This window comes from Hyla sarda, chromosome 4 (genome assembly GCF_029499605.1).
Source record: "Hyla sarda isolate aHylSar1 chromosome 4, aHylSar1.hap1, whole genome shotgun sequence".
Taxonomy (NCBI): Eukaryota; Metazoa; Chordata; class Amphibia; order Anura; family Hylidae; genus Hyla; species Hyla sarda.
The window spans coordinates 391,457,713-391,482,372 of record NC_079192.1 but is presented as its reverse complement, the minus strand read 5'-3'; the positions used below and the strand labels follow the sequence as shown (position 1 = coordinate 391,482,372).

Sequence of the window (24,660 nt, the reverse complement as noted above, 5' to 3'; positions counted from 1 at the left end):
TCTGCATTGTCACATAAGAGAAGATTATCGTTTTATCTTTTTTTCAGTTCAGTAAAAAGTGCCTTAAGTCTTTTTTTTCTCCTAAGGAGTGATGTGTCTTCCAGAATTTGCATATCTCCATGGTAGAATTAGTAATGTATAATTACAATATGTCAAGCGCTTGAATTTCTTTTTATGGTAGGGACGAACTTGTTAACTGTATTGAGGATCCATCTGCTGCCGGGGAATTATTTTTTATATACTTATTTAGAATACGGTACAGGACTCTATGAGAGCAATGAATTTAGATGTCAGATTTTCAATTGCCTGGATGTGATTTTGTCTATTTTATACCAGAGTTGCTGCCTAATGTTCATAGATGAACATTGGAAGACACGAGTTGTTCTGTACTTACTGATGCTATGATATTAGTACGTATTGTAATGCCAGAGCAGTTTTAGTCATTGGAAGAGTGGGAGTAGCGCTTAACCAATAATCTTGAGAGTTAACACATAATATCTGCTTTTGCTGTCTTCCTTCTCTCCACCCCCGTCAGTGACTCACCCTCCCTCTCTCACTTTGATCAGTAGGAATAACAAAGCTATGCAAAGTCGCTTTGATAAAAGGAACAGTTAGTAAGGATTTAATTTGCCTTATTGGATTAATCCAGACCATATGATGATTTGGGATTTCATCGTATAACTTGACACCTTGCACCTATCCTTCTCAGTGAAGTATTTAATTAAAATGGACTTAAAGAAGCAATGGTATACTTGGATATGGCAAGTATTATATGTTTTTTATCTTGGATATTTGGGAAGGGTCTGTGCTCAGTTACATTATACCATTGTGGAAGAATCTGAGCCTGGGACACTTATAGGAAATGTGGCTCATGATTTGGGATTGAATGTTGAACAGATTTATGAGCGGAGGCTGAGACTAGGATCCGAAGAGAGCAAGAGATATTTTGCATTTCGATTGGAAACTGGAGACCTTCTACTGAACGAAAAAATAGACAGAGAAAGCCTGTGTGGTCTCAGCTTCAGCTGCTTGTTGTCTGTAGAAATAATCATAGAGAAGCCTTTAGAGTTATTTCGTTTGTTTATTGAGGTTTTGGACATAAATGATAATTCACCCCATTTTTTCAATAGTGAGAGACTGATAAGAATAGCTGAACTTGCAGCTCCCGGTTTGAGGTTCCCTCTAGAGAATGCCATTGACCAAGATGTAGGCACTAATGCTGTAAGTTCCTATGAGATGAGTCCAAGCCAATACTTTTCTCTGAATGTCAAGACATTAAAAGATGGCAAGCTTTTTCCAGAATTAATATTAGAAAATTCTTTAGACAGAGAGGAAATTGCAGACCATCACCTCATATTGACTGCATTTGATGGTGGCCATCCGGTTAGATCAGGGACAACAAAAATAGCTGTCCATGTCTTAGATAATAATGATAATCCTCCAACATTTGACCAGCCTGTTTATAAGATTAGTCTATTAGAAAATATTATGCCAGGTACCTTATTGATTAAACTTAATGCTACTGATATGGATGAGGGTCCAAACAGTGAAATAGAGTATTCTCTGGAGGACCACAGTATAAGTTCAGCAGGGAAATTGTTTAAGCTTGATCCATATACTGGAGAAATTCATGTTCAGGGCATGGTTGATTTTGAAGAATCCAGTTTTTATGAGATCTATGTAAGAGCAAGAGATAAAGGTGTTCCGGTTATGGAAGGACATTGTGTCATTCAGGTAGAAATTGAAGATTCCAATGATAACGCTCCTGAAGTTTATGTGACTTCCCTTGAAAACTCAATACCAGAAAATACACCTATTGGCACAGTAGTGGGACTGTTTAACATCATTGATCGGGATTCTGGCAAAAATGGAGAAGTGCAAGTAGAAATACCACCAGGGATTCCTTTTAAATTTAAATCATTTGAAAATCACTATTCTTTGATCACAGATGGTGTTTTAGACAGAGAAATTAAACCTCAGTACACCATATACTTAGTTGCCACTGATTTAGGCTTGCCACCCATGAATACAAAAAGAACAATTGTGCTCAATATCTCAGATGTCAACGATAATCCTCCTGTCTTTTCACATCATCATTTCAATGCCTACGTCTATGAGAATAACATTCCCGGAATTCTGCTTTGCACTTTGTTTGCTACTGATGCAGATGAGGGAGAAAATTCTCAACTTCATTTTTCTGTATCAGATACCTATATTGCAGACTCTCCGATATCTTCCTACATATATATAAATGAAAACAGTGGTAAAGTTTATGCCCAGAGGTCTTTCAATTATGAGCACATACAACTTTTAGAAGTTAGAGTTTTTGTTGAAGATCATGGGTCACCAAAGTTGAGGTCAAATGCTACTCTTTATATATTTATATTAGATCAAAATGATAACCATCCAAAAATTCTATACCCAGTTTTAACTAAGGAGGCCATTGAACATCAAAAAATTCCTCGCCCTGTGTCTGCAGGTTATTTGATCACAAAAATAACAGCTGTAGATCCTGACTCAGGTTACAATGCATGGCTTTCCTATAGCATCTTAGACTCATCTGATCCTTCCATGTTTAAAGTCGCTCCACATACTGGAGAAATAAGAATGATGAAAAGCTTGCTTGAGTCTGATGAAAGTTTGTACACCATTTTGGTTCTAGTCAGGGATAATGGAGATCCAGCCTTATCAAGCACAGCTACAATCTATGTGTCCTTTGAAGAGGTGGTACATGATGAAACTCCTAAGTCACAGGACTATCAGACAGCTCAGAATGAACCATCAGACTTGACCTTATATTTGATAATATCTCTTGCAGCTGTCAGTACCGTATCAATCATTACATTCATTGTCCTGACAATAAGGTGCTTAAGGACCAACAATGACCAAGGTACCTGCAAATGCTTTGGTGGATCCGAAACAAATAACTTCCAATGTCACCACCAACCAACTCTTCAGTTGACTTCAGATGGTACCTTAAAATACATGGAGGTTAAGACCTTGACCAGACCTACAAATCAATGTTATAGTACCTGCATATCACCTGAATTAGAAAGAACTGATTTCACCTTCTTAAGACCTTTGGATTTTCCTCAACTAAGAGACATACTGAATGATGAGGAGTCCTTCTCCATAAATAGTGAGTTCAGTGATGTGATTCACAGCGATGTGATTCAGGTGAGAAACAATGATCAGTAATGTTTGATACTATCTTCCTTTAGGTCCATTACTAATTTAAAGGAGTTCTCTGACTTATAAATGCCATTTTCATATCTTTTCTTACTTTTCTTACTTCTAATATCCGTAATCCTCATTTCAATATCCTCATCTCTTGGCCAGAGTGGAGAGTGGCTACAAAAAGCAATTCTAACTCTGGAGGACCTGTTCTGTCCTTCATTAAAGAGATCAGTGGTCTCCAAACTGTGTACCTCCAGCTGTGGCAAAATGAAAACTTGGCAGCATACCTGATCATCTAATAGCTCTCCGGGCATGTTGGGAGTTGTAGTTTTGAAACAATAGAAGGTCCACCATTTGGAGTCCACTGACATAGATAATCCATTCATTTGAATGGGCATTGTGCAATATTTAATCTCTCCTGTGGTGGCGCCAGAGGGAAATTGAACACTTACTGACAGGTTTCCCTAAAGATCATAGCTGATTGCTGAAGTTCTCAGCAGGGGGACACCTTGTGATCAACCTATAGTGCAGTGACCCATCTAAGAAGTAGAGAACCTCTTTAATAAAACTTGCATTTACTCTATTAAGTCTATGACCAAATCATAACTAATTATAAAAAAGCTGGGTATTAATCTACTGATAATATACTGATTAATATTGTGTTTTCTCTGTCTATTTAGATTGATTACTGTATAGGATTCAGAAAATACTAGACTACTGTATATATGTACTGTGCCTAAAACAACATATTTCATTCCAACCATGTTTTTATAGGAATATGTTTGTGTTTAAGAAAAATAATTTGCATATGAAAATGCATATTAATGTGTGACTTCAAAGTCTACAATTTGTTTTCCATTATAGCTTTGCAAGGCTTTCTTCTAGCACCCCTAGGAATGGCCTATAGACATAATTTATATTCTATGTGATTCCTTGCCACAAGCTGTTCTGCCATCTAAAGTATGAACTTAGGATGACATGATAGATGACATTCTTATGCATTCTATGTTGTCAGGACCATATACTTCTTAGGTGACATAGGTGACATATTTTTCTTTTTTAAGTGTAATTATGTGATGTCAACAAGATATCTTAAGAGGACATATCAATGCAAAATCAGATGTTCAAAGCAGTGATAAGAACCAAATAAATGTACTTATATGTTACTTATGTGTACACTAAAAATATAGGATAGTTAAATTAACTCTAACCCACCCTTATTTATGAGGTACAGGGTTTTTGTCTAAAGTCCCATGCAAGTCTATGGGATTTTGATGCCTAACTCCACAAGCTCCACTCTGCATCTCCTGGTGAGTGTGTTGGCCTGGCTTGCAAGCCACACCCCTCCCACAAGCCTCACCTCTCATATTTTCTGCCATTTCCACCACATCAGCTTAGGCCCACATTTCTACACAAGCTCAAAATCTCTGGGTAAATGTGCGCTTCTGGCTTGCAAGCCATGCACCTCCCACTATCCACGACTCTTGATTAGGGATATGATTATCGGTTATGAGGTCGGAATATGAGAATGGGATATAAGGTGGGGATTTAAAGCTGGGATATAAGGATATGAGAGCGAGATATGAGGACAGCATATGTAGCATAAAAAATTAAAATGTAACTTTAGTGCCCAGATTCTCATCATATTACTTTACTATTTCTGCATTTATTACAATTTACAGTACATTCTACAGACACGTAGTAGATAAAGGGTTTTGACTTTGCTAATGATTTTACTTATATGCTAACAAAAACATTTTTTTCTAATTTAACCGTTTTAGGGTGTATTTACACGTTCAGTATATTTGTTGTGCTGGATTTGAAGCTGCAGATTTTATGCTGCAGAGTTCACTTTAAACTAAATGACAGAACACAGCTTTATATATGCAGCATTAAATATAGGCAGAATTGAAAAAAGAAGAAAAAGACTGGCAACCACAAAAGATGCACACCACCATATGTACAAATGAATATAAATATTACTTTATTAGAAAAACCACAAAGGGAGAGACCGTCTTAAAAACACTTAAAAACACAAAATTTAGATGTACAGAGAGAAGGGATGTAACCCTACCTCCACCCCCTAACCGACGCTGAATAGCGTATCGGTGGAAAACTGTCCACAAAATCAATGCAAATGAATAGTGTTGCTCACGAATATTCGCAATTCGAATATTATTCGCGAATATCGCATATTCGCGAATTCGCGAATTTCGCGAATATAGCGCTATATATTCGTAATTACGAATATTCGTTTTTTTTTTTTTTTTTTTTTTTTTTTTTTCACAGTACACATCACAGTGATCATCCCTCTCTGCTTCCAGCTTGTGTGGTGTAAAGAAGGCTGTAATACTACTGTGTGAGACTGGCGAGCGAAAGTTCGCATATGCGAAAATTAGCATATGCGAAAATTAGCACATGCGAATTTTCACATATGCGAATATTCGCGTATGTTAATTTTGTATATGCTAATATGCACATATGATAGTTTTCGCATACGCGAATGTTCGCATATGCGAAAATAAAACGGGAATATAACGAATATGCGAATATTCGCGAATATATGACGAATATTCGTCCATATATTCGCGAATATTCGCGAATTCGAATATGGCCTATGCCGCTCAACACTACAAATGAACCCTACCAAGTCCACAAAGAATAAATACAGCAATATGCATAGAAAATAGATATAGTATAAGCAATGCCCTCACACAGAAAAATACCAAAAATGTGACACAAGGGAAATGTATGTATATATAATATATAAATAATGATCCTTGACAATAATTAATACAGTGCCACTATATACTTAACAATATAACACCGAAGTGCGTGTGTATAACAAGCCTATACTCCTAACCAAAGAAAGGAAAGTGTAGTATTAAATAAAGAAAATAACTGAGGAAATATATACTCAAAGACTTGGACCCATAGAAAAAATATAAGGGTGCACAGACATAGGACAGTTTCCACCGCGAGATAGGGAGACAGCTTGTTCCACGCGTTCCGCCACCCACTACGGTGGCTTTCTCAGGACACCGATACGCTATTCAGCGTCGGTTAGGGGGTGGAGGTAGGGTTACATCCCTTCTCTCTGTACATCTAAATTTTGTGTTTTTAAGTGTTTTTAAGACGGTCTCTCCCTTTGTGGTTTTTCTAATAAAGTAATATTTATATTCATTTGTACATATGGTGGTGTGCATCTTTTGTGGTTGCCAGTCTTTTTCTTCTTTTTTCAATTGTGTTATGTTTGGGCAACCTCTTTGCACCCACGTTTATTATTTCAGCGGTGCCCATCGCTTTCTTTAGTCAAATATAGGCAGGACACAGTATGTGTGAATACACCCTTAGGGTCTATTCATACGTACAGTATTCTGCGCAGATTTGACACACAGATTTAATGTGCAGGATGTTAATATGTGATCAGTCATTCAGTTTACATTGAAATCTGCAGAAGTAATCAAATCTGTGCATCAAATCTGTGCAGAATACTGTACTTGTGAACAGACCGTTAAAGTGCAAAAAGTAATATAGTAGTATTTAGTGATATAGTAGTTTTTATAGTCCTACACATTTTTACTGTACCGCTTTTTTTTGGAGGGGGGGGGGGTGAAAAAGGATGTCATATTTTTACACTTCAGACTAATGGGATTATAAATTACTTGTGCAAGATCAGAAATCAAGAAATAACATTGAGATATGGACTACAGAAGCAGCTCAATGGCAAGTAGTCTGCAAGTAGTCTGCTCCTTTCTCGTTTGTAGCTGTGGCTGGGACTCTGGGCAGCTGCGTTATTCTAGGGTTGAGGAGTCTGAGCCGGGGACATTGGTAGGAAATGTAGCTCAGGATTTGGGTGTGAAGCATGCAGAGATCTCTCATTGAAGTTTACATTTGGAGACAGAAAAAAACAAATAATTTGCTCTAAGTGGAGAAAATGAAGGGTTGGTTGTGAAGGAGAGGATTGATAGGGAGAGCCTGTGTGGATCTAGTCCTCGCTGTTTACTGCAGTTAGAGGTTGTGGCTGAAAACCCATTGGAGCTTTTTAATGTAGAAATAGAAATATGGAATATCTTGATAAAAAATAAATGTATGACTCCATATCAGCATGGCGTTATGAGAGATCGGTCCTGTCAAACTAACCTGATCAGCTTTTATGAGGAGGTGAGTTCCAAACTGGACCAGGGGGAATCACTGGATGTCGTATATCTGGATTTTTCCAAAACATTTGATACGGTTCCACATAAAAGGTTGGTGCATAAAATGAGAAGGATTGGACTGGGGGAAAATTTGTGTAAGTGGGTAAGTAACTGGCTCAGTGATAGGAAACAGAGGGTGGTTATTAATGGTACTTATCCTAATTGAGTGACTGCTACTAGTGGGGTACCACAGGGGTCCTGTCCCATTTAATATATTCATTAATGACCTTGTAGAGGGGTTGAATAGTAAAGTAGCAATCATTGCAGATGATACTAAACACTGTAAAGCAGTAAACACAATAGAGGACAGTGCACTATTACAATCTGGATCTGGATAGGTTGGACGTTTGGGCTGGGAAGTGGCAGATGAGGTTCAACACTGATAAATGTAAGGTAATGCACATGGGGAGGAAAAATCCGGGCTGTGATTATGTATTAAATGGGAGCAAACTTGGGACGACTGATGTGGAAAAGGACTTGGGAGTCTTAGTTGACAGTAAATTTAGCTGTAATGACCAGTGTCGGGCAGCTGCTGCCAAGGCAAATAAAATCATGGGGTGCATCAATAGGGGTATAAATGCCCACGACAAGGAAATTATTCTACCGCTGTACAAATCACTAGTCAGACCACATATAGAATACTGTGTACAGTACTGGGCACCAGTGTACAAGAAAGATATAGTGGAGCTGGAGAGGGAACAAAGACGGGCAACCAGAGTAATACGGGTACCCTGAAAGATTATCAGAATTAGGGTTGATTAGTTTAGAAAAAAGAAGGCTTAGGGGGGCCTAATAACCATGTATAAATATATCAGGAGGACATACAGAGATCTCTCCATGACCTATTTATACCCAGGACTGAATCTATAATGAGGGGGCATCCTCTACGTCTAGAGGAAAGAAGGTTTCTACACCAGCACAGAAGGGGGTTCTTTACTGTAAGAGCAGTGAGACTGTGGAATTCTCTGCCTGAGGAGGTGGTCACGGTGAACTCTGTAATAGAGTTCAAAAAGGGGCTGGATGCATTTTTGGGGAATAATAACATTGCTGGTTATGTATACTAGATTTATAGGGACAGAATGTTGATCCAGGGATTTATTCTGCCATATTTGGAGTTGGGAAGGAATTTTTACCTCTAGTATGAGGGTTTTTTGCCTTCCTCTGGATCAACTCAGTAGGGACTGATTAGGGTTATAGGTTGTACTTTATGGACTCAGGTCTTTTTTCAACCTTATGAACTATGTTACTATGTTACATTCTCAAGCAGTTATCGCACTCTAAAAATTTCAGAAGTGTTTACTAGTCCGGGTCCACAGATTGCTTTAGAGAGCGCAGACGATTTAGATGTTGGTGTGAATGATGTCAGTCAGTATACATTGAATACAAATCCTTATTTCTCATTGTCTGTGAAGAATCGTAAGGATGGAACGCTCAACCCTCAGCTGATACTAGAGAAGGTTTTAGATAGAGAAGAAAAACCAGAACATAACCTGATTCTCACAGCTATAGATGGAGGAGAACCAGCCAGATCAGGGACCTGCAGAATAACAATAGTTGTATTAGATATTAATGATAATCCTCCAGTCTTCAATCAGTCAGTATATAGGATCAGTATTAGGGAGAATCTCCCTTTGCATTCTGTTATTGTAACATTCAATGCAACAAATTTGGATGAGAGTGAAAATTGTGAAATACATTATTATTTTGATGATCACACCTCTAAATCTGCAAGGCATTTGTTTGATTTAAATGAACAGAATGGAGACATTTTGGTAAAAGGAGTTTTGGATTTTGAGGACAGAAATTTTTATGAATTGTATATCAAATTCAAATCAGTAGATAAAGGAACACCACCGTTAGAAGGAAACTGCCTGGTGCATGTAGATGTTGAAGATGATAATAACAAACTTTTTTTTATTTTTCAACTGGCTCCAGAAAGTTAAACAGATTTGTAAATGACTTCTATTAAAAAAATCTTAATCCTTTCAGTACTTATAAGCTTCTGAAGTTGAGTTGTTCTTTTCGAAGTGCTCTCTGATGACACGTGTCTCGGGAACCGCCCAGTTTTGAAGAGGTTTGCTATGGGGATTTTCTTCTAAACTGGGCAGTTCCCGAGACGCGTATCATCAGAGAGCACTTAGAAGAGAACAACTCAACTTCAGAAGCTCATAAGTAGTGAAAGGATTAGGATTTTTTAATAGAAGTAATTTACAAATCTGTTTAACTTTCTGGAGCCAGTTGATATATAAAAAAAAGTTTTTTCCTGGATGACCCCTTTAATGTGAGAGACAAAGATTCTGGGAAAAATGGAGAAAAAAAAGTTTAATTATCACCAAATTTGCCTTTTAAAATCAAACAGATGAAAAATTGCTATGCATTGGTCACAGATGGGAATCTGGATAGAGAGGAAACCCCCAATACACTATAGAGGTGACAGTCTCAGATTTAGGGTCTCCTCCTCTATACAGTAAAACAATTGTCACCCTCAGGGTGTCAGATATCAATGATAATGCTCCAGTGTTCACACAGTCTACTTATAATGCTTTCATTAAGGAGAAAAGTGACCCGGGGACTCTTCTATGTACAGTATCTGCTACTGACCTAGATGAGGGGGTTAATTCTGATCTGGTTTACTCCATAGTAGAGAGTCAGATTGATGGCTCCTCTGTATCCTCCTTTGTTTACATTCATTCTAATGATGGGAATATGGGAATGATGGTAATATGGACAGCAGAGGTCAGCAGAGAGCACTGTGGTCATGACAGAAGAGAAATCCAAAAAGAAAAGCATTTCCTCTGTAGTATACAGCCAATAAAAAGTATTGGAAGGATTAAGATTTTTTTAATAGAAGTAATTTACAAATCTGTTTAACCTTCTGGCACCAGTTGATTTAAAAAAAAAAAAAAGTTTTCCACCGGAGTACCCCTTTAAGGATAACTCCATCCTTTGATGAGCACCACAGAATGCTAACAAAAGTGTTGCCTTACTAGTTTTAGAGTATGATAAGGCATAGGACTCCTCAAAATAAAGGTTTAAACTTATCTGTGGTCTATGAGAATGACCATTGATTTTCACTGAACTTTTCATTAAACTGCATTTTGCAATCTGCATCTGAGGTTTTTGTCCTAAATGAAATGCTTGAAATTTATGTTTAGGGCACTTATGGCATTTCTTTGGTTTTCATCTTTAGTTCTATGTGTGAATTATGGGTAAAATTATGGCCAGATTACCAATTTGAAGGTATGTTAAAGGGATAGAGCTAGATATAACCAGGTGCCTATATAAGAGAGACGATCATAATAATTCAATATAGATGAAATGAAAAAAATAAATAAATAAACAGCAGCATCAAACACAAATGACAGCTATATAACAAATGCATAATGTGCTCCATAAAAAACATTACTTGGTATAGTGAAGAATGTCTCAAAAATGTAGTTTGCACTCCTGAAATACTTTAAGTTGTACTAGAACAGACAGGTGATTTTTTTTTTAACTTTAATAAGTTCATTTTATTTACTTTATGATATTTTAAATACAAATCTTTAGTATGATGATGTGACTGCTTAACATGATTGTCAGTGTTGTATTCTTCTTTTGGTGCGTACTATGCCATTGGTATGTTGCATCATGGGATGTGCGAACGGAATCAGGTACTTCTGTTTCTCAAATAGAAAGAGATCCCAGTCCAGTAAGGCAGGAGGTGTTCAAGCATGATTCCAGAACAGTGCAGACAGCAAACATAAAACGACAACGACAAATAACGACAAATGTCGACAATGCCAACATATTTGAATTACTAGTATGTGTTATTGTTTCTCCACAGACTCCCTGTTCCTGTATTTTAGGCAGCAGTGTATTCAATACTGTATGCACCACTGATCACTTAAGATACACCAGCCCAGGAGCAAGAGCACTCAGCATGGTGGATGTACACTTTGTGAGGAATGATACATACAGTACTAAATGCATCACTGCTCACCTCAGCTCATTGGCACTATGTGTTAACTCCATGTTGTGCTGCCAAATTAATGTTTGTGATGGAGAGCGATACATCTGTACCTGATTTATTTTTATAACAAAAACAGACAAATCTAATAATGATCATACTAGTTATATTACCTATAAATACTGTATCACTACCATAACAATAGTTAATTAACTTACTATTAACTGCACTTTTTAGAGATCAAATACCAGTACACTAATGAATACAGACACAAAATGACTCCTTGACAATATTAACAAGACAATACTAGTAAATGAGTTTTAATATAATGCATTTGTCATTGTATAATAATTCATTTTATATAATTTTATTACTGATCTAATTTGTAGCATGGCTTGCCTAGTAGCTAAATATAGCTAAATAACCAAAGTCTTTTTTTTTTCTATTCTCCATTTCTTTTTGCTGCATTCTCACTATTGTCCAGTAGAGGGTAGACTTGACCAATCCTTTATTTCAGTAATACTATAGAATGTGCTCATGTCAGCTGTGCGCTCTCCTCCCCCTGGCTCAGTGATTCACCCTCCCATCGTTTCTCTCACACAAAGAAGAGCTGCTGCTCCGATGAGAGCCCTGTGGATGCTATTTTTCCTTGGATTTACTGATTTTTCCTGGGGTAGAACTATGAATACATGACCCTCATGTATATTGGATTACACTGGATCTACATGACATCAAATATCAATACAATCACCTAAGATATGGACATCAGAGGCTTTTGTCAGGGCTGGAAATGGCAAGTAGTCTGCTCCTTTCTCCTTTGTAGCTGGGGCTGGGTCTCTGGGCAGCTGCGTTATTCTATTGTTGAGGAGTCTGAGCCGGGGACATTGGTAGGAAATGTAGCTCAGGATCTGGGGATAAAACGTGCAGAGATCTCTCAGCGCAGGATACATCTGAGATCTGAGAAATACCAAAAATATTTCAGTGTAAATCAGGGGAATGGAGGGTTGGTTGTGAAGGAGAGGATTGATAGGGAGAGCCTGTGTGGATCTAGTCCCCGCTGTTTACTGCAGTTAGAGGTTGTGGCTGAGAATCCTGTGGAGCTTTTTACTCTAGAAATAGAGATTCTGGATATTAATGATAATTCTCCCACATTCTCCTCAGATGATGTTATAGAGATCACAGAATTACTAGCAAGTCCTGGTGCACAATATGCTTTAGATGTTGCAAAGGATTTAGATGTTGGTGTGAATGGTGTCAGTCAGTATACATTGAATACAAATCCTTATTTCTCATTGTCTGTGAAGAATCGCAAGGATGGAACGCTCATCCCTCAGCTGATACTAGAGAAGGTTTTAGATAGAGAAGAAAAAGCAGAACATAACCTTATTCTCACAGCTATAGATGGAGGAGAACCAGCCAGATCAGGGACCTGCAGAATAACAATAGTTGTATTAGATATTAATGATAATCCTCCAGTCTTCAATCAGTCGGTATATAAGATCAGTATTAGGGAGAATCTGCCATTGAAAACTGTGATATTAACACTGAACGCAACAGATCAGGATGACGGAGCAAATGGGGAAATTCAATATTCCTTTGATGGTCACACATTTGAATCTGCTAGAGAAATATTTTCTCTAAATGAGCAAAATGGGAACATTTATATCAATGGAGTTTTGGATTTTGAAGAAAAAACCTTTTATGAATTATCTGTTAAAGTGACAGACAAAGGGTTTCCCAAATTACAGGGAAACTGTATAGTACAAGTTGAAATAGAGGATGTCAATGACAATTGCCCTGAAATTACATTTACCTTAGTGTCAAATGACATTTCAGAAAACGCACCATCTGGGGATATTGTAGGATTTATTAATGTGAGAGATGAGGATTCTGGAAAAAATGGAGAAATAAAACTGGAATTATCACCAAATGTGCCTTTTACAATTAAACAAATCAGAAATCGCTATTGTCTGATTGTAGATGGGAATCTGGATAGGGAGGAAACCGCCCAATACACTATAGAGCTGACAGCCTCGGATTTAGGGTCTCCTCCTCTATACAGTAAGACAAGCGTCACCCTCAGGGTTTCAGATATCAATGATAATGCTCCAGTGTTCACACAGTCTACTTATAATGCTTTCATTAAGGAGAACAGTGACCCTGGGACTCTTCTATGTACACTATCTGCTACTGATCTAGATGAGGGGGTTAATTCTGATCTGGTTTACTCCATAGTTGAGAGTCAGATTGACGGCTTCTCTGTATCCTCCTTTGTTTACATTCATTCTAATGATGGGAATATATACGCTCAGCGTTCCTTTGACTATGAGCAGATCCAGGTTTTACAGATCACCATAAAGGTAGAAGACTCAGGATCTCCACAATTATCTTCCACTGTTCCTGTCTTTATCTTCATTATGGATACAAATGACCACCCCCCCACTCTGCTGTATCCAGAACACTCTGAAGACCTCATTGTCCAAGAGAGGATCCCAAAGTCTACAAGTGCTGGATATTTGGTGACCAAACTGTCAGCAGTGGATCTGGACTCTGGTCACAATGCCTGGTTGGTCTTTTCTTTCATTGATCCCATCAATTATTCATCATTTCAAGTGTCTAAACACACAGGAGAGGTGAGAACTGTACGAGGATTACAGGAAACCGAGAACATGGAGCAACAACTTGTCATCTCTATCAGTGATCAGGGGAATCCTCCATTATCCACCACAGTGACTGTACTTGTCAGTATAGCAGATGAGGTTGTAGTGGAAAGACCAAAATCTGGTGACTTCCTGACAAATTCCAAACCCCCATCAGATATGACTTTGTATTTAATCATTTCCCTGGTGGCCATCAGCTTAGTGTCACTTGTTACCTTCATGATACTATTGGTGAGATGTCTGAGGAAGGACAGCTATGACTACAGCAGTAGTTGTTGTCTTCTTGGAGGATCCCAATCCAAATCCTACACAGATCAGTATCAGCCAGCTCTGTACCTGAACACAGACGGGACCTTAAAATACATGGAGGTCAGGATGGTTCCTCCAGGATCCCAGGGGCAGAGTTACCAAACTCACTTACCTCCAGCCCCAGAGCCACCAGATTTCAGTATTGTGCAGCCTATAAATTATCCTCAGTTAAAGGATATATATCAAGAAGCCTCATCTGAGGGGGATTCACTGAATGATCCAAAGAATGTAAGTCATTATTTAAGCTTATGATCACGTGTTAACATCTTTTGCATTAGGTCCCATGAGCTTAACCTTTTGTCTCTTTCAATTAGAAGTCAATTAAAGGTAATAGTTACTAGAGTGGAATCTATTTTCAGGGAAACTTTTTTTTACTAATACAGTTGGTCTTAAACCTTTTTCCCCTTAAGAACACAGCCCATTTTGGCCTTGGGGACAAACAAAATTTTCATTTAATGCATTTTCACTTTTTCCTACTTACCTTTTAAGAGATGTTATGCTTTTACTCATCCATCCACAGAGCCTTATGAGGGCTTGCTTTTTGCACGACCAATTGTACTTTGTAATGACATCTATAATTTTACCTAAAAAAAGGATGACACAACCAAAATATATTATTTGTGTGGGGAAATTTAGAAGAAAACTGCCACTTTGCTCAATTTGGAGAGTTTCGTTTTCATGCTGTATACTTTATGGTAAAAATTACACATTTTATGTTATTCTGTGGGTCAATATGATTAAACTGATACCCATGTTTACATGATTTTCTATTGTTGTGCTGCTTTAAAAAAAATCTAACTTTTAAACAATATCAGTATGTTTATTATTAACCTATTCTGACTTTTTTTTTTTCATGTTGTTCACCATATGGGATCTTTAATATTATGATGCAATACCAAATATATTTATGTAGGGTTTTTTCTCATAAAATTGTGAAAATGGTGTGTGGAGAGGTTACTTTTCATTGGGGTAGAGGAATATTCACTTTTATTAAACTTTTATTTTTTACTTCTTTAAAAAAAATGTAATTCCCCACAGTAGACTATATCTTTGCAATTTTTGATTGCTAATACTGATTAATATTATCCACAATGTACTTCTATGATCTGTTGGAAGGCAGATCATAGAAGAGGATGACCAGAGCAGCCATGGATCTGGTAAGTCGAGTTCTGGCCGCCTTTTTCATACATTGGATACCAGTGATCATGCCATGAGTAGTCCGATGAGTCTCTTTATGCCCCCTAATAGTTCAGCTGCTATAATCAGCCATTACCTTTATCTGAAGGGTTAATGGCGGGCATCAGCTTGGTCCCTCTTGTCAGCCATTACTGGCAAGTCCAGCCGGACCTGCTGTCTATGATGTGAGTGGGACTCAGGAAATGCCTGTACATCCCGATGCACCAAGTATTGTGTGATTTAGCATACCATGCCATCGTCTATGGCTGTGCCTGCTTTGGTATATTTTACAGCTGTTATGTAAGAACTTAAATATAGAAAGCAAATTAAGGATGAGTGTAAATATAAGACCCTTAAAGGTGACCTGGCATGTTAGTTATTTAGTACTTTATGCATAAACAGTTGGAGATACTTAATTGCAGATGTTTCTTTCCCTTTTGGATCTTACTTGTATCGCTAAATAAGATAAACAAAATAATATCAAAATTGATGTTTAACAATTATCCAAACTATACAAAGTAATTTTAAATATTTATATCTATATAGTCTTTCCCAAAGGTTACAGAACATAAAATGCTAGATGCAGATAATATATGAATATAAAATAGCAGGTAAACAATTGTGGAACATATCAGTATTTTAAGTCAATCAAGATAGGTATGTAAATAGAAATAACCATAATGACATATGCAGGCCTATAAAATGTATAACATTGGTATAAAAAAGTTGCATCGCTATTAGATTGTTTTAATGATAACATCTGTAGTATTTTAAATAGTTAGTCTAACGAATTAAAATGATCTAGTTTTAAAATGGCAAAATGACTAATTTTAGAATTAAACATAAAGAGCTAAAACTAAAAATAAACTAAAAACTTAAAATAAATAGCTAGCTAAGAGAACTACAGGGCCAAGATGAGTATATATGCATATATAATATCAGAGGAGGCTTAGAGGAGAACATATAGATATTAAGGATTTCAAGGGAGTGATTGAAGACAGTAAAAGAAAACATGTAGGTGTCAGAACAGTAACAAAAGCCATGTATTTGTAATGTAGATAGAGAACAATGATGTTGGTCATAGCCTTGGCAGAGTGAATGTCACGATTCGGCTTACGGGTTGTGGATCCGCTGTGTCAGCGAGGGATTGGCGTGGACCGTGCTAGTGGACCGGTTCTAAGAGGCTACTGGTTTTCACCAGAGCCCGCCGCAAAGCGGGATGGTCTTGCTGCGGCAGTAGCAACCAGGTCGCATCCACTAGCAACGGCTCAACCTCGCTGACTGCTGAGAAGGCGTGGGACAGAAGGACTGGGCAGAGGCAAGGTCAGACGTAGCAGAAGGTCGGGGGCAGGCGGCAAGGTTCGTAGTCAGGATGGATAGCAGAAGTTCAGGTACACAGGCTTTGGACACACTAAACGCTTTCACTGGCACAAGGCAACAAGATCCGGCAAGGGAGTGCATGGGAGGAGATCAGATATAGCCAGGGAGCAGGTGGAAGCCAATTAAGCTAATTGGGCCAGGCACCAATCATTGGTGCACTGGCCCTTTAAGTGTCAGAGAGCTGGCGCGCGCGCGCCCTAGAGAGCGGAGCCGCGCGCGCCAGCACATGACAGCAGGGGACCGGGACGGGTAAGTGACCTGGGATGCGATTCGCGAGCGGGCGCGTCCCGCTGTGCGAATCGCATCCCCGACGGCCATGACAGTGCAGCGCTCCCGGTCAGCGGGACTGACCGGGGAGCTGCAGGGAGAAAGACGCTGTGAGCGCTCCGGGGAGGAGCGGGGGCCCGGAGCGCTAGGCGTAACAGTACCCCCCACCTTAGGTCTCCCCTTTTTTTTGTCCGGTGACTGCCTCCCCTGGGATGAGGACACCGGGAAAGAATGGAGGGTTTCCTCAACGGCAGGCAGTACAGCAGGAGTAGGAATGGGGAGGGAGGGCAGAGGGTGAAGCTTGGCACGGGGCAGGGAGACATAAGGACGGGAGCCATGAGGAGGCACAGAGGCTTGCCTGACGGGACTGGGAGGGGGGGAGAGGCACTTCCTGTGGCAGGCAGAGTCCCAGTTCCTGATCTCCCCGGTAGTCCAATCAAGGGTGGGAGAATGAAGCCGGAGCCATGGCAGACCGAGGAGGACCTCAGAGGTACAATTGGGGAGAACGAAGAGCTCAATCCTTTCGTGGTGGGGTCCAATACACATCAGGAGGGGTTCTGTGCGGTAACGCACGGTGCAATCCAGTCTGACTCCATTGACCGCGGAAATGTAGAGCGGTTTGACGAGACGGGTCACCGGGATGCGGAATTTATTAACAAACGACTCCAAAATAAAATTTCCAGAGGCACCAGAGTCCAAGCAGGCCACGGCTGAGAGGGAGGAGTTGGCTGAGGGAGAAATCCGCACGGGCACCGTGAGACGTGGAGCAGCAGACTTAGAACCAAGAGACGCCACACCCACGTGAGCTGGGTGCGTGCGTGCGTTTCCCAGACGTGGAGGACGGATAGGGCAATCCACCAAGAAATGCTCGGTACTGGCACAGTAAAGACAGAGATTTTCTTCCCTACGGCGATTCCTCTCTTCCTGGGTCAGGCAAGACCGATCCACTTGCATGGCCTCCTCGGCGGGAGGCCCAGGCGTAGACTGCAAAGGATGCTGTGGGAGAGGTGCCCAGAGATCTAAGTCTTTTTCCTGGCGGAGCTCTTGGTGTCGTTCAGAAAAACGCATGTCAATGCGGGTAGCCAAATGGATGAGTTCTTGCAGGTTGGCAGGAATCTCTCGTGCGGCCAGCACATCCTTGATGCGACTGGATAGGCCTTTTTTAAAGGTCGCGCAGAGAGCCTCGTTATTCCATGATAACTCGGAAGCAAGAGTACGAAATTGGATGGCGTACTCGCCCACTGAAGAATTACCCTGGACCAGGTTCAACAGGGAAGTCTCGGCAGAAGAAGCTCGGGCTGGCTCCTCGAAGACACTCCGGATTTCAGCGAAGAAGGCCTGGACTGAGGCTGTGGCAGGATCATTGCGGTCCCAGAGCGGTGTGGCCCAAGACAAGGCCTTTCCTGAAAGAAGGCTTACTACAAACGCCACCTTAGACCGTTCTGTAGGAAACAAGTCCGACAACATCTCCATATGCAGGGAACACTGAGACAAAAATCCACGGCAGAGTTTAGAGTCCCCATCAAATTTGTCCGGCAGGGACAAGCGGAGGCTAGGAGCGGCCACTCGCTGCGGAGGAGGTGCAGGAGCTGGCGGAGGAGATGGTTGCTGCTGTAGCAGAGGCAGAAGTTGCTGTAACGTGGCGGTCAACTGCGACAACTGCTGTCCTTGTTGGGCAATCTGCTGCGATTGCTGAGCGACCACCGTGGGAAGATCAGCGAGACTTGGCAGCGGCATCTCAGCGGGATCCATGGCCGGATCTACTGTCACGATTCGGCTTACGGGTTGTGGATCCGCTGTGTCAGCGAGGGATTGGCGTGGACCGTGCTAGTGGACCGGTTCTAAGAGGCTACTGGTTTTCACCAGAGCCCGCCGCAAAGCGGGATGGTCTTGCTGCGGCAGTAGCAACCAGGTCGTATCCACTAGCAACGGCTCAACCTCGCTGACTGCTGAGAAGGCGTGGGACAGAAGGACTGGGCAGAGGCAAGGTCAGACGTAGCAGAAGGTCGGGGGCAGGCGGCAAGGTTCGTAGTCAGGATGGATAGCAGAAGTTCAGGTACACAGGCTTTGGACACACTAAACGCTTTCACTGGCACAAGGCAACAAGATCCGGCAAGGGAGTGCATGGGAGGAGATCAGATATAGCCAGGGAGCAGGTGGAAGCCAATTAAGCTAATTGGGCCAGGCACCAATCATTGGTGCACTGGCCCTTTAAGTCTCAGAGAGCTGGCGCGCGCGCGCCCTAGAGAGCGGAGCCGCGCGCGCCAGCACATGACAGCAGGGGACCGGGACGGGTAAGTGACCTGGGATGCGATTCGCGAGCGGGCGCGTCCCGCTGTGCGAATCGCATCCCCGACGGCCATGACAGTGCAGCGCTCCCGGTCAGCGGGACTGACCGGGGAGCTGCAGGGAGAAAGACGCCGTGAGCGCTCCGGGGAGGAGCGGGGACCCGGAGCGCTAGGCGTAACAGTGAATAATGGTAAGTAGGAAGAATAAAACTTACCATCCTAATAAAAGCCCTCTATGTGCATGTTAGGTGTATATTAGTTTTCAATTGGGCCTACACACAAAGTCTATGATTAGCCAGAGGGCTGTTTTGTAATGTAAATTGCTATTGTGTTCTGTCATATTAGTAATAAAGAACATATGGTACTAATAGTATAACTTAAACTGTCAAGGCTCTGGCCAATGTCCCTGTGCTCCATCTACATTACTCATACATGTGATACTAATGGGTACTCTCCGAAAGGAACCAAACTCTGCACTATTAAGTATAGCAATCTGTTTAGGAATAAAATACGTATATAAGTGCATTAGAAAATCTGGAGCACTGTTGATTCTTGCAGAATATTTTGGAAATGATTGCATCCTTCAAAGAGTACCACTATGTTGGTTATATAGAGTGTCGCAATTTTTTCCTTTGCTAGATTTGAGATACAGATTTGTCCACCCTTACTTATCCTTTCGTTCAGAGAATGATTGCACTTTTTCAATCTAAAGAGGAAATTCGTGACTAAATACATTTAGGGGTAATTTATAAATGAATAAATCTTAGATGTAAATGCTGAATTTGTCTATGTGTTGATACCCAGTGATTGTTTTTTAAATAAAAGGGCCGATTTATCTAAACCTGTTCAAAGCAATAAATAGGCCAGTTGCCCATAGCAACCAATAAGATTGCTTAATTTATTTTGCAGAGGCCTTTGTAAAAATTAAAGCGATCTCATTGGTTACTATAGGTAACTGGTCCATTTTTCCCTTACACAGGTTTCGATAAATCTGCCCTTTTATTTAAAAAACAATCACTGAGTGTCAACACATAGACAAACACAGCATTTACAGTGGCCCTAAATTCACTATTAGAGTTTCCTAAAAACTGATTATAAAAAGATGGGGAAGTATATTTCACTTTATTTATTACTGTCATATGCCAACATTTCCTTTTATCCAAAAAAGTCATCACTTTCAACTTTTTATCCAAAATGTGCACTCGGCTTTCAGAATTTTCACAATCTGAGTCATTTATTAAATTGTCCGCCCTGTTTTTTACACCTTTTTTTCACTGTGATCTTTAAGGCTGGGTTCACATATGTCCGGCATCTGGCATAGGTGAACTCAGCCTAGATCTGGACGCAACTGATGCCACAGCTGACAAGTTGTCATCACTTGTATGGCATCCAGCAAGCTGCGTTCCCCTTTCCGGTGCCCTCCAGCGTGTCCAACCATCCAGCGTCAAACTTGAGATGCTGGATGACTGTGAACTGTCCATTTAAAAAAATGGGATCAGTTCTAGCATCAGTTTCCCTCCGGTGCACATCGGAGGGAAACTATGCCGGACGCTTGATATATGTGAACCCAGCCTTACTTCACCTTTTCATTTTGTAACTTGGGTACACATTGGCACACATCTAATGCTTGTCAATTTAAAACCCTGTTCAAGAATATGAGAGAAAAAACACTAGAACACAATTTATTGATAAATGAGGGTTTAAATCTTATAGAATAAAAACTCACAATACATTGTATTTAACATAGTAGGATCTCAGGAGTCTGGATTTTGTGCATGGCTTCAACTCAGCTGCTATTTGTCTTAGATAATAAAACAATGTGTACTAACACAATTTTAGGGGACAAGGGGCAAGTAAAAGCATGACACAATGATGACAATAATGTAACAAGTAATGATGCGGCCTTGTAGCAAAGTCATTACTTGTATAAAATCGTGTCTCAATTTAATTAATTTATGATTACTAAAAGGTTTTGTTTTGTTTAAATAATATATTATATATTGGAAATATGTATATGTGAAACATTTTAAAGGTGTTAAATAAGTGGGGAGGTAGTATTGTGTGGTCACTCTCTCTTTTTTTTCATAATATCAATGTTATCAGTACATACAAGAAGTTCACATTAATAGTTTGACACTGTATTTGTAAATGTATAATTAATTCCACTTTATTTAAAGCTTTATTTCTAATCTAATTGATAGAATGACTGTAATAGCATTTGAACATACTAGTATATTCCCAAAGTACTTTTGCAATGAATCTACAGTATTGTCCTATTGTCTATTGCATAGTTTCTGCATTCTAACTATTGTCCAGTAGAGGGTAGACTTGTCCAGTCCTTTATTTCAGTAATACTATAGAATATGCTCATGTCAGTTGTGCGCTCTCCTCCCCCTGGCTCAGTGATTCACCCTCCCATCGTTTCTCTCACACAAAGAAGAGCTGCTGCTCCGATGAGAGCCCTGTGGATGTTATTTCTCCTTGGATTTACTGATTTTTCCTGGGGTAGAACTGTGAATACATGACCCTCATGTATATTGGATTACACTGGATCTACATGACATCAAATATCAAGACAATCACCTAAGATATGGACATCAGAGGCTTTTGTCAGTGCTGGAAATGGCAAGTAGTCTGCTCCTTTCTCCTTTGTAGCTGGGGCTGGGTCTCTGGGCAGCTGCGTTATTCTAGTGTTGAGGAGTCTGAGCCGGGGACATTGGTAGGAAATGTAGCTCAGGATCTGGGGATAAAACGTGCAGAGATCTCTCAGCGCAGGATACATCTGAGATCTGAGAAATACCAAAAATATTTCAGTGTAAATCAGGGGAATGGAGGGTTGGTTGTGAAGGAGAGGATTGATAGGGAGAGCCTGTGTGGATCTAGTCCCCGCTGTTTACTGCAGTTAGAGGTTGTGGCTGAGAATCCTGTGGAGCTTTTTACTCTAGAAATAGAGATTCTGGATATTAATGATAATTCTCCCACATTCTTATCTAATGATCGTATTATTAAAATAACAGAATTATTAGCAGTTCCTGGTGCTCGATATGCATTAGATGTGGCAAAGGATTTAGATGTTGGTGTGAATGGTGTCAGTCAGTATACATTGAATACAAATCCTTATTTCTCATTGTCTGTGAAGAATCGTAAGGATGGAACGCTCATCCCTCAGCTGATACTAGAGAAGGTTTTAGATAGAGAAGAAAAAGCAGAACATAACCTGATTCTCACAGCTATAGATGGAGGAGAACCATCCAGATCAGGGACCTGTAGAATAACAATAGTTGTATTAGATATTAATGATAATCCTCCAGTCTTTAATCAGTCAGTATATAAGATCAGCATTAGGGAGAATCTGCCATTGAAAACTGTGATATTAAAACTGAACGCAACAGATCAGGATGACGGAGCAAATGGGGAAATTCAGTTTTCCTTTGATGATCACACATTTGAATCTGCTAGAGAAATATTTTCTCTAAATGAGCATAATGGAGAAATTTATATCAATGGATGTGTTAATTTTGAAGAACAAAGCTTTTATGAATTATCTATTAAAGCAGAAGACAAAGGATCTCCTGTATTGGAGGGGAACTGTCACGATGCCGGCTGGCAGGAGGTGGATCCTCTGTGCCAGAGAGGGATAGCGAGGACCGTGCTAGTGGACCGGTTCTAAGACACTACAGGTTTTCACCAGAGCCCGCCGCAAAGCGGGATGGTCTTGCTGCGGCGGTAGTGACCAGGTCGTATCCACTAGCAACGGCTCACCTCTCTGGCTGCTGAAGATAGGCGCGGTACAAGGGAGTAGGCAGAAGCAAAGTCGGACGTAGCAGAAGGTCGGGGGCAGGCGGCAAGGTTCGTAGTCAGGGGAGATAGCAAAGTTCTGGTACACAGGGTATAAACACACAAAAACGCTTTCACTAGGCTCTAGGGCAACAAGATCCGGCAAGGAAGTGCAAGGGAGGAGACTAGATATAGCCAGGAAACAGATGGGAACCAATTAAGCTAATTGGGCCAGGCACCAATCATTGGTGCACTGGCCCTTTAAGTCTCAGGGAGCTGGCGCGCGCGCGCCCTAGAGAGCGGAGCCGCGCGCGCCAGCACATGACCGCAGGAGACGGGAACGGGTAAGTGACCTGGGATGCGATTCGCGAGCGGGCGCGTCCCGCTGTGCGAATCGCATCCCCAACGGCCATGACAGGGCAGCGCTCCCGGTCAGCGCTGACCGGGGAGCTGCAGGGAGAAAGGCGCCGTGAGCGCTCCGGGGAGGAGCGGGGACCCGGAGCGCTAGGCGTAACAGTACCCCCCCCCTTAGGTCTCCCCTTCTCTTTATCGGGTAACTGCCTCCCCTGGGATGAGGACACCGGGAAAGGAAGGAGGGATTCCTCAACGGCAGGCAGAACCGCAGGAGTAGGAATGGGGAGAGAGGGCAGAGGGCGAGACCTGGCACGGGGCAGTGTGACACCAGGACGAGGGCCATGAGGGGACACAGAAGCTTGCCTGGGAGGGGGGGAGGGGCATTTCCTGTGGCAGGCAGAGTCCTTAATGACCTTAGGGGGACCGGATACAGGAGGAACCACAGAGTTACGGCAAGGGTTACTGGGAACCGGTTTTAGACAGTTCTTGGCACAAGAGGACCCCCAACTCTTGATCTCCCCAGTGGACCAATCCAGGGTTGGGGAATGAAGTTGAAGCCAGGGAAGTCCAAGGAGAATTTCCGAGGTGCAATTGGGGAGGACCAAAAGTTCAATCCTCTCGTGATGAGATCCGATGCTCATAAGAAGGGGCTCCGTGCGGAAACGTATGGTACAGTCCAACCTGGCTCCGTTGACCGCGGAGATGCGGAGTGGCTTGACAAGACGGGTCACCGGAATATGGAATTTATTCACAAAGGACTCCCGAATAAAATTCCCAGAAGCTCCAGAGTCCAGACAGGCCACGGCTGAGAGGGGAGAGCTGGCTGAAGTGGAAATCCGAACAGGTACCGTGAGACGTGGAGAAGCCGACTTGGCATCAAGAGACGCCACACCCACGAGAGCTGAGTGTGAGCGTGCGTTTCCCAGACGTGGAGGACGGATTGGGCAATCCACCAGAAAATGTTCAGTACTGGCACAGTACAAACAAAGATTCTCTTCCTTACGGCGATTCCTCTCTTCCAGGGTCAGGCGAGACCGATCCACTTGCATGGCCTCCTCGGCGGGAGGCCTAGGCGCAGATTGCAGTGGAGACTGTGGGAGAGGTGGCCAGAGATCTAAGTCTTT

General features: G+C 41.2%; 1 protein-coding gene across 27 annotated transcripts in view; it reads left to right on the top strand.

Annotated features, from left to right (window-relative positions):
- The window catches only part of LOC130267390 (protocadherin gamma-C5-like), a 571,493-nt gene that overhangs the window by 253,135 nt on the left and 293,698 nt on the right, over nt 1–24,660 (top strand). For 2 of the 27 annotated variants that reach the window (XM_056517090.1, XM_056517089.1), the window contains exon 1: nt 555–3,177. The exons of the other annotated variants lie outside the window; for them this stretch is intronic. In XM_056517090.1, the coding sequence (XP_056373065.1) occupies nt 727–3,177 (2,451 nt within the window). In that variant the 5' untranslated portion in view covers nt 555–726. Of the gene's footprint in view, nt 1–554; nt 3,178–24,660 lie in introns of those variants that run through there. 27 annotated transcript variants of the gene reach the window in all.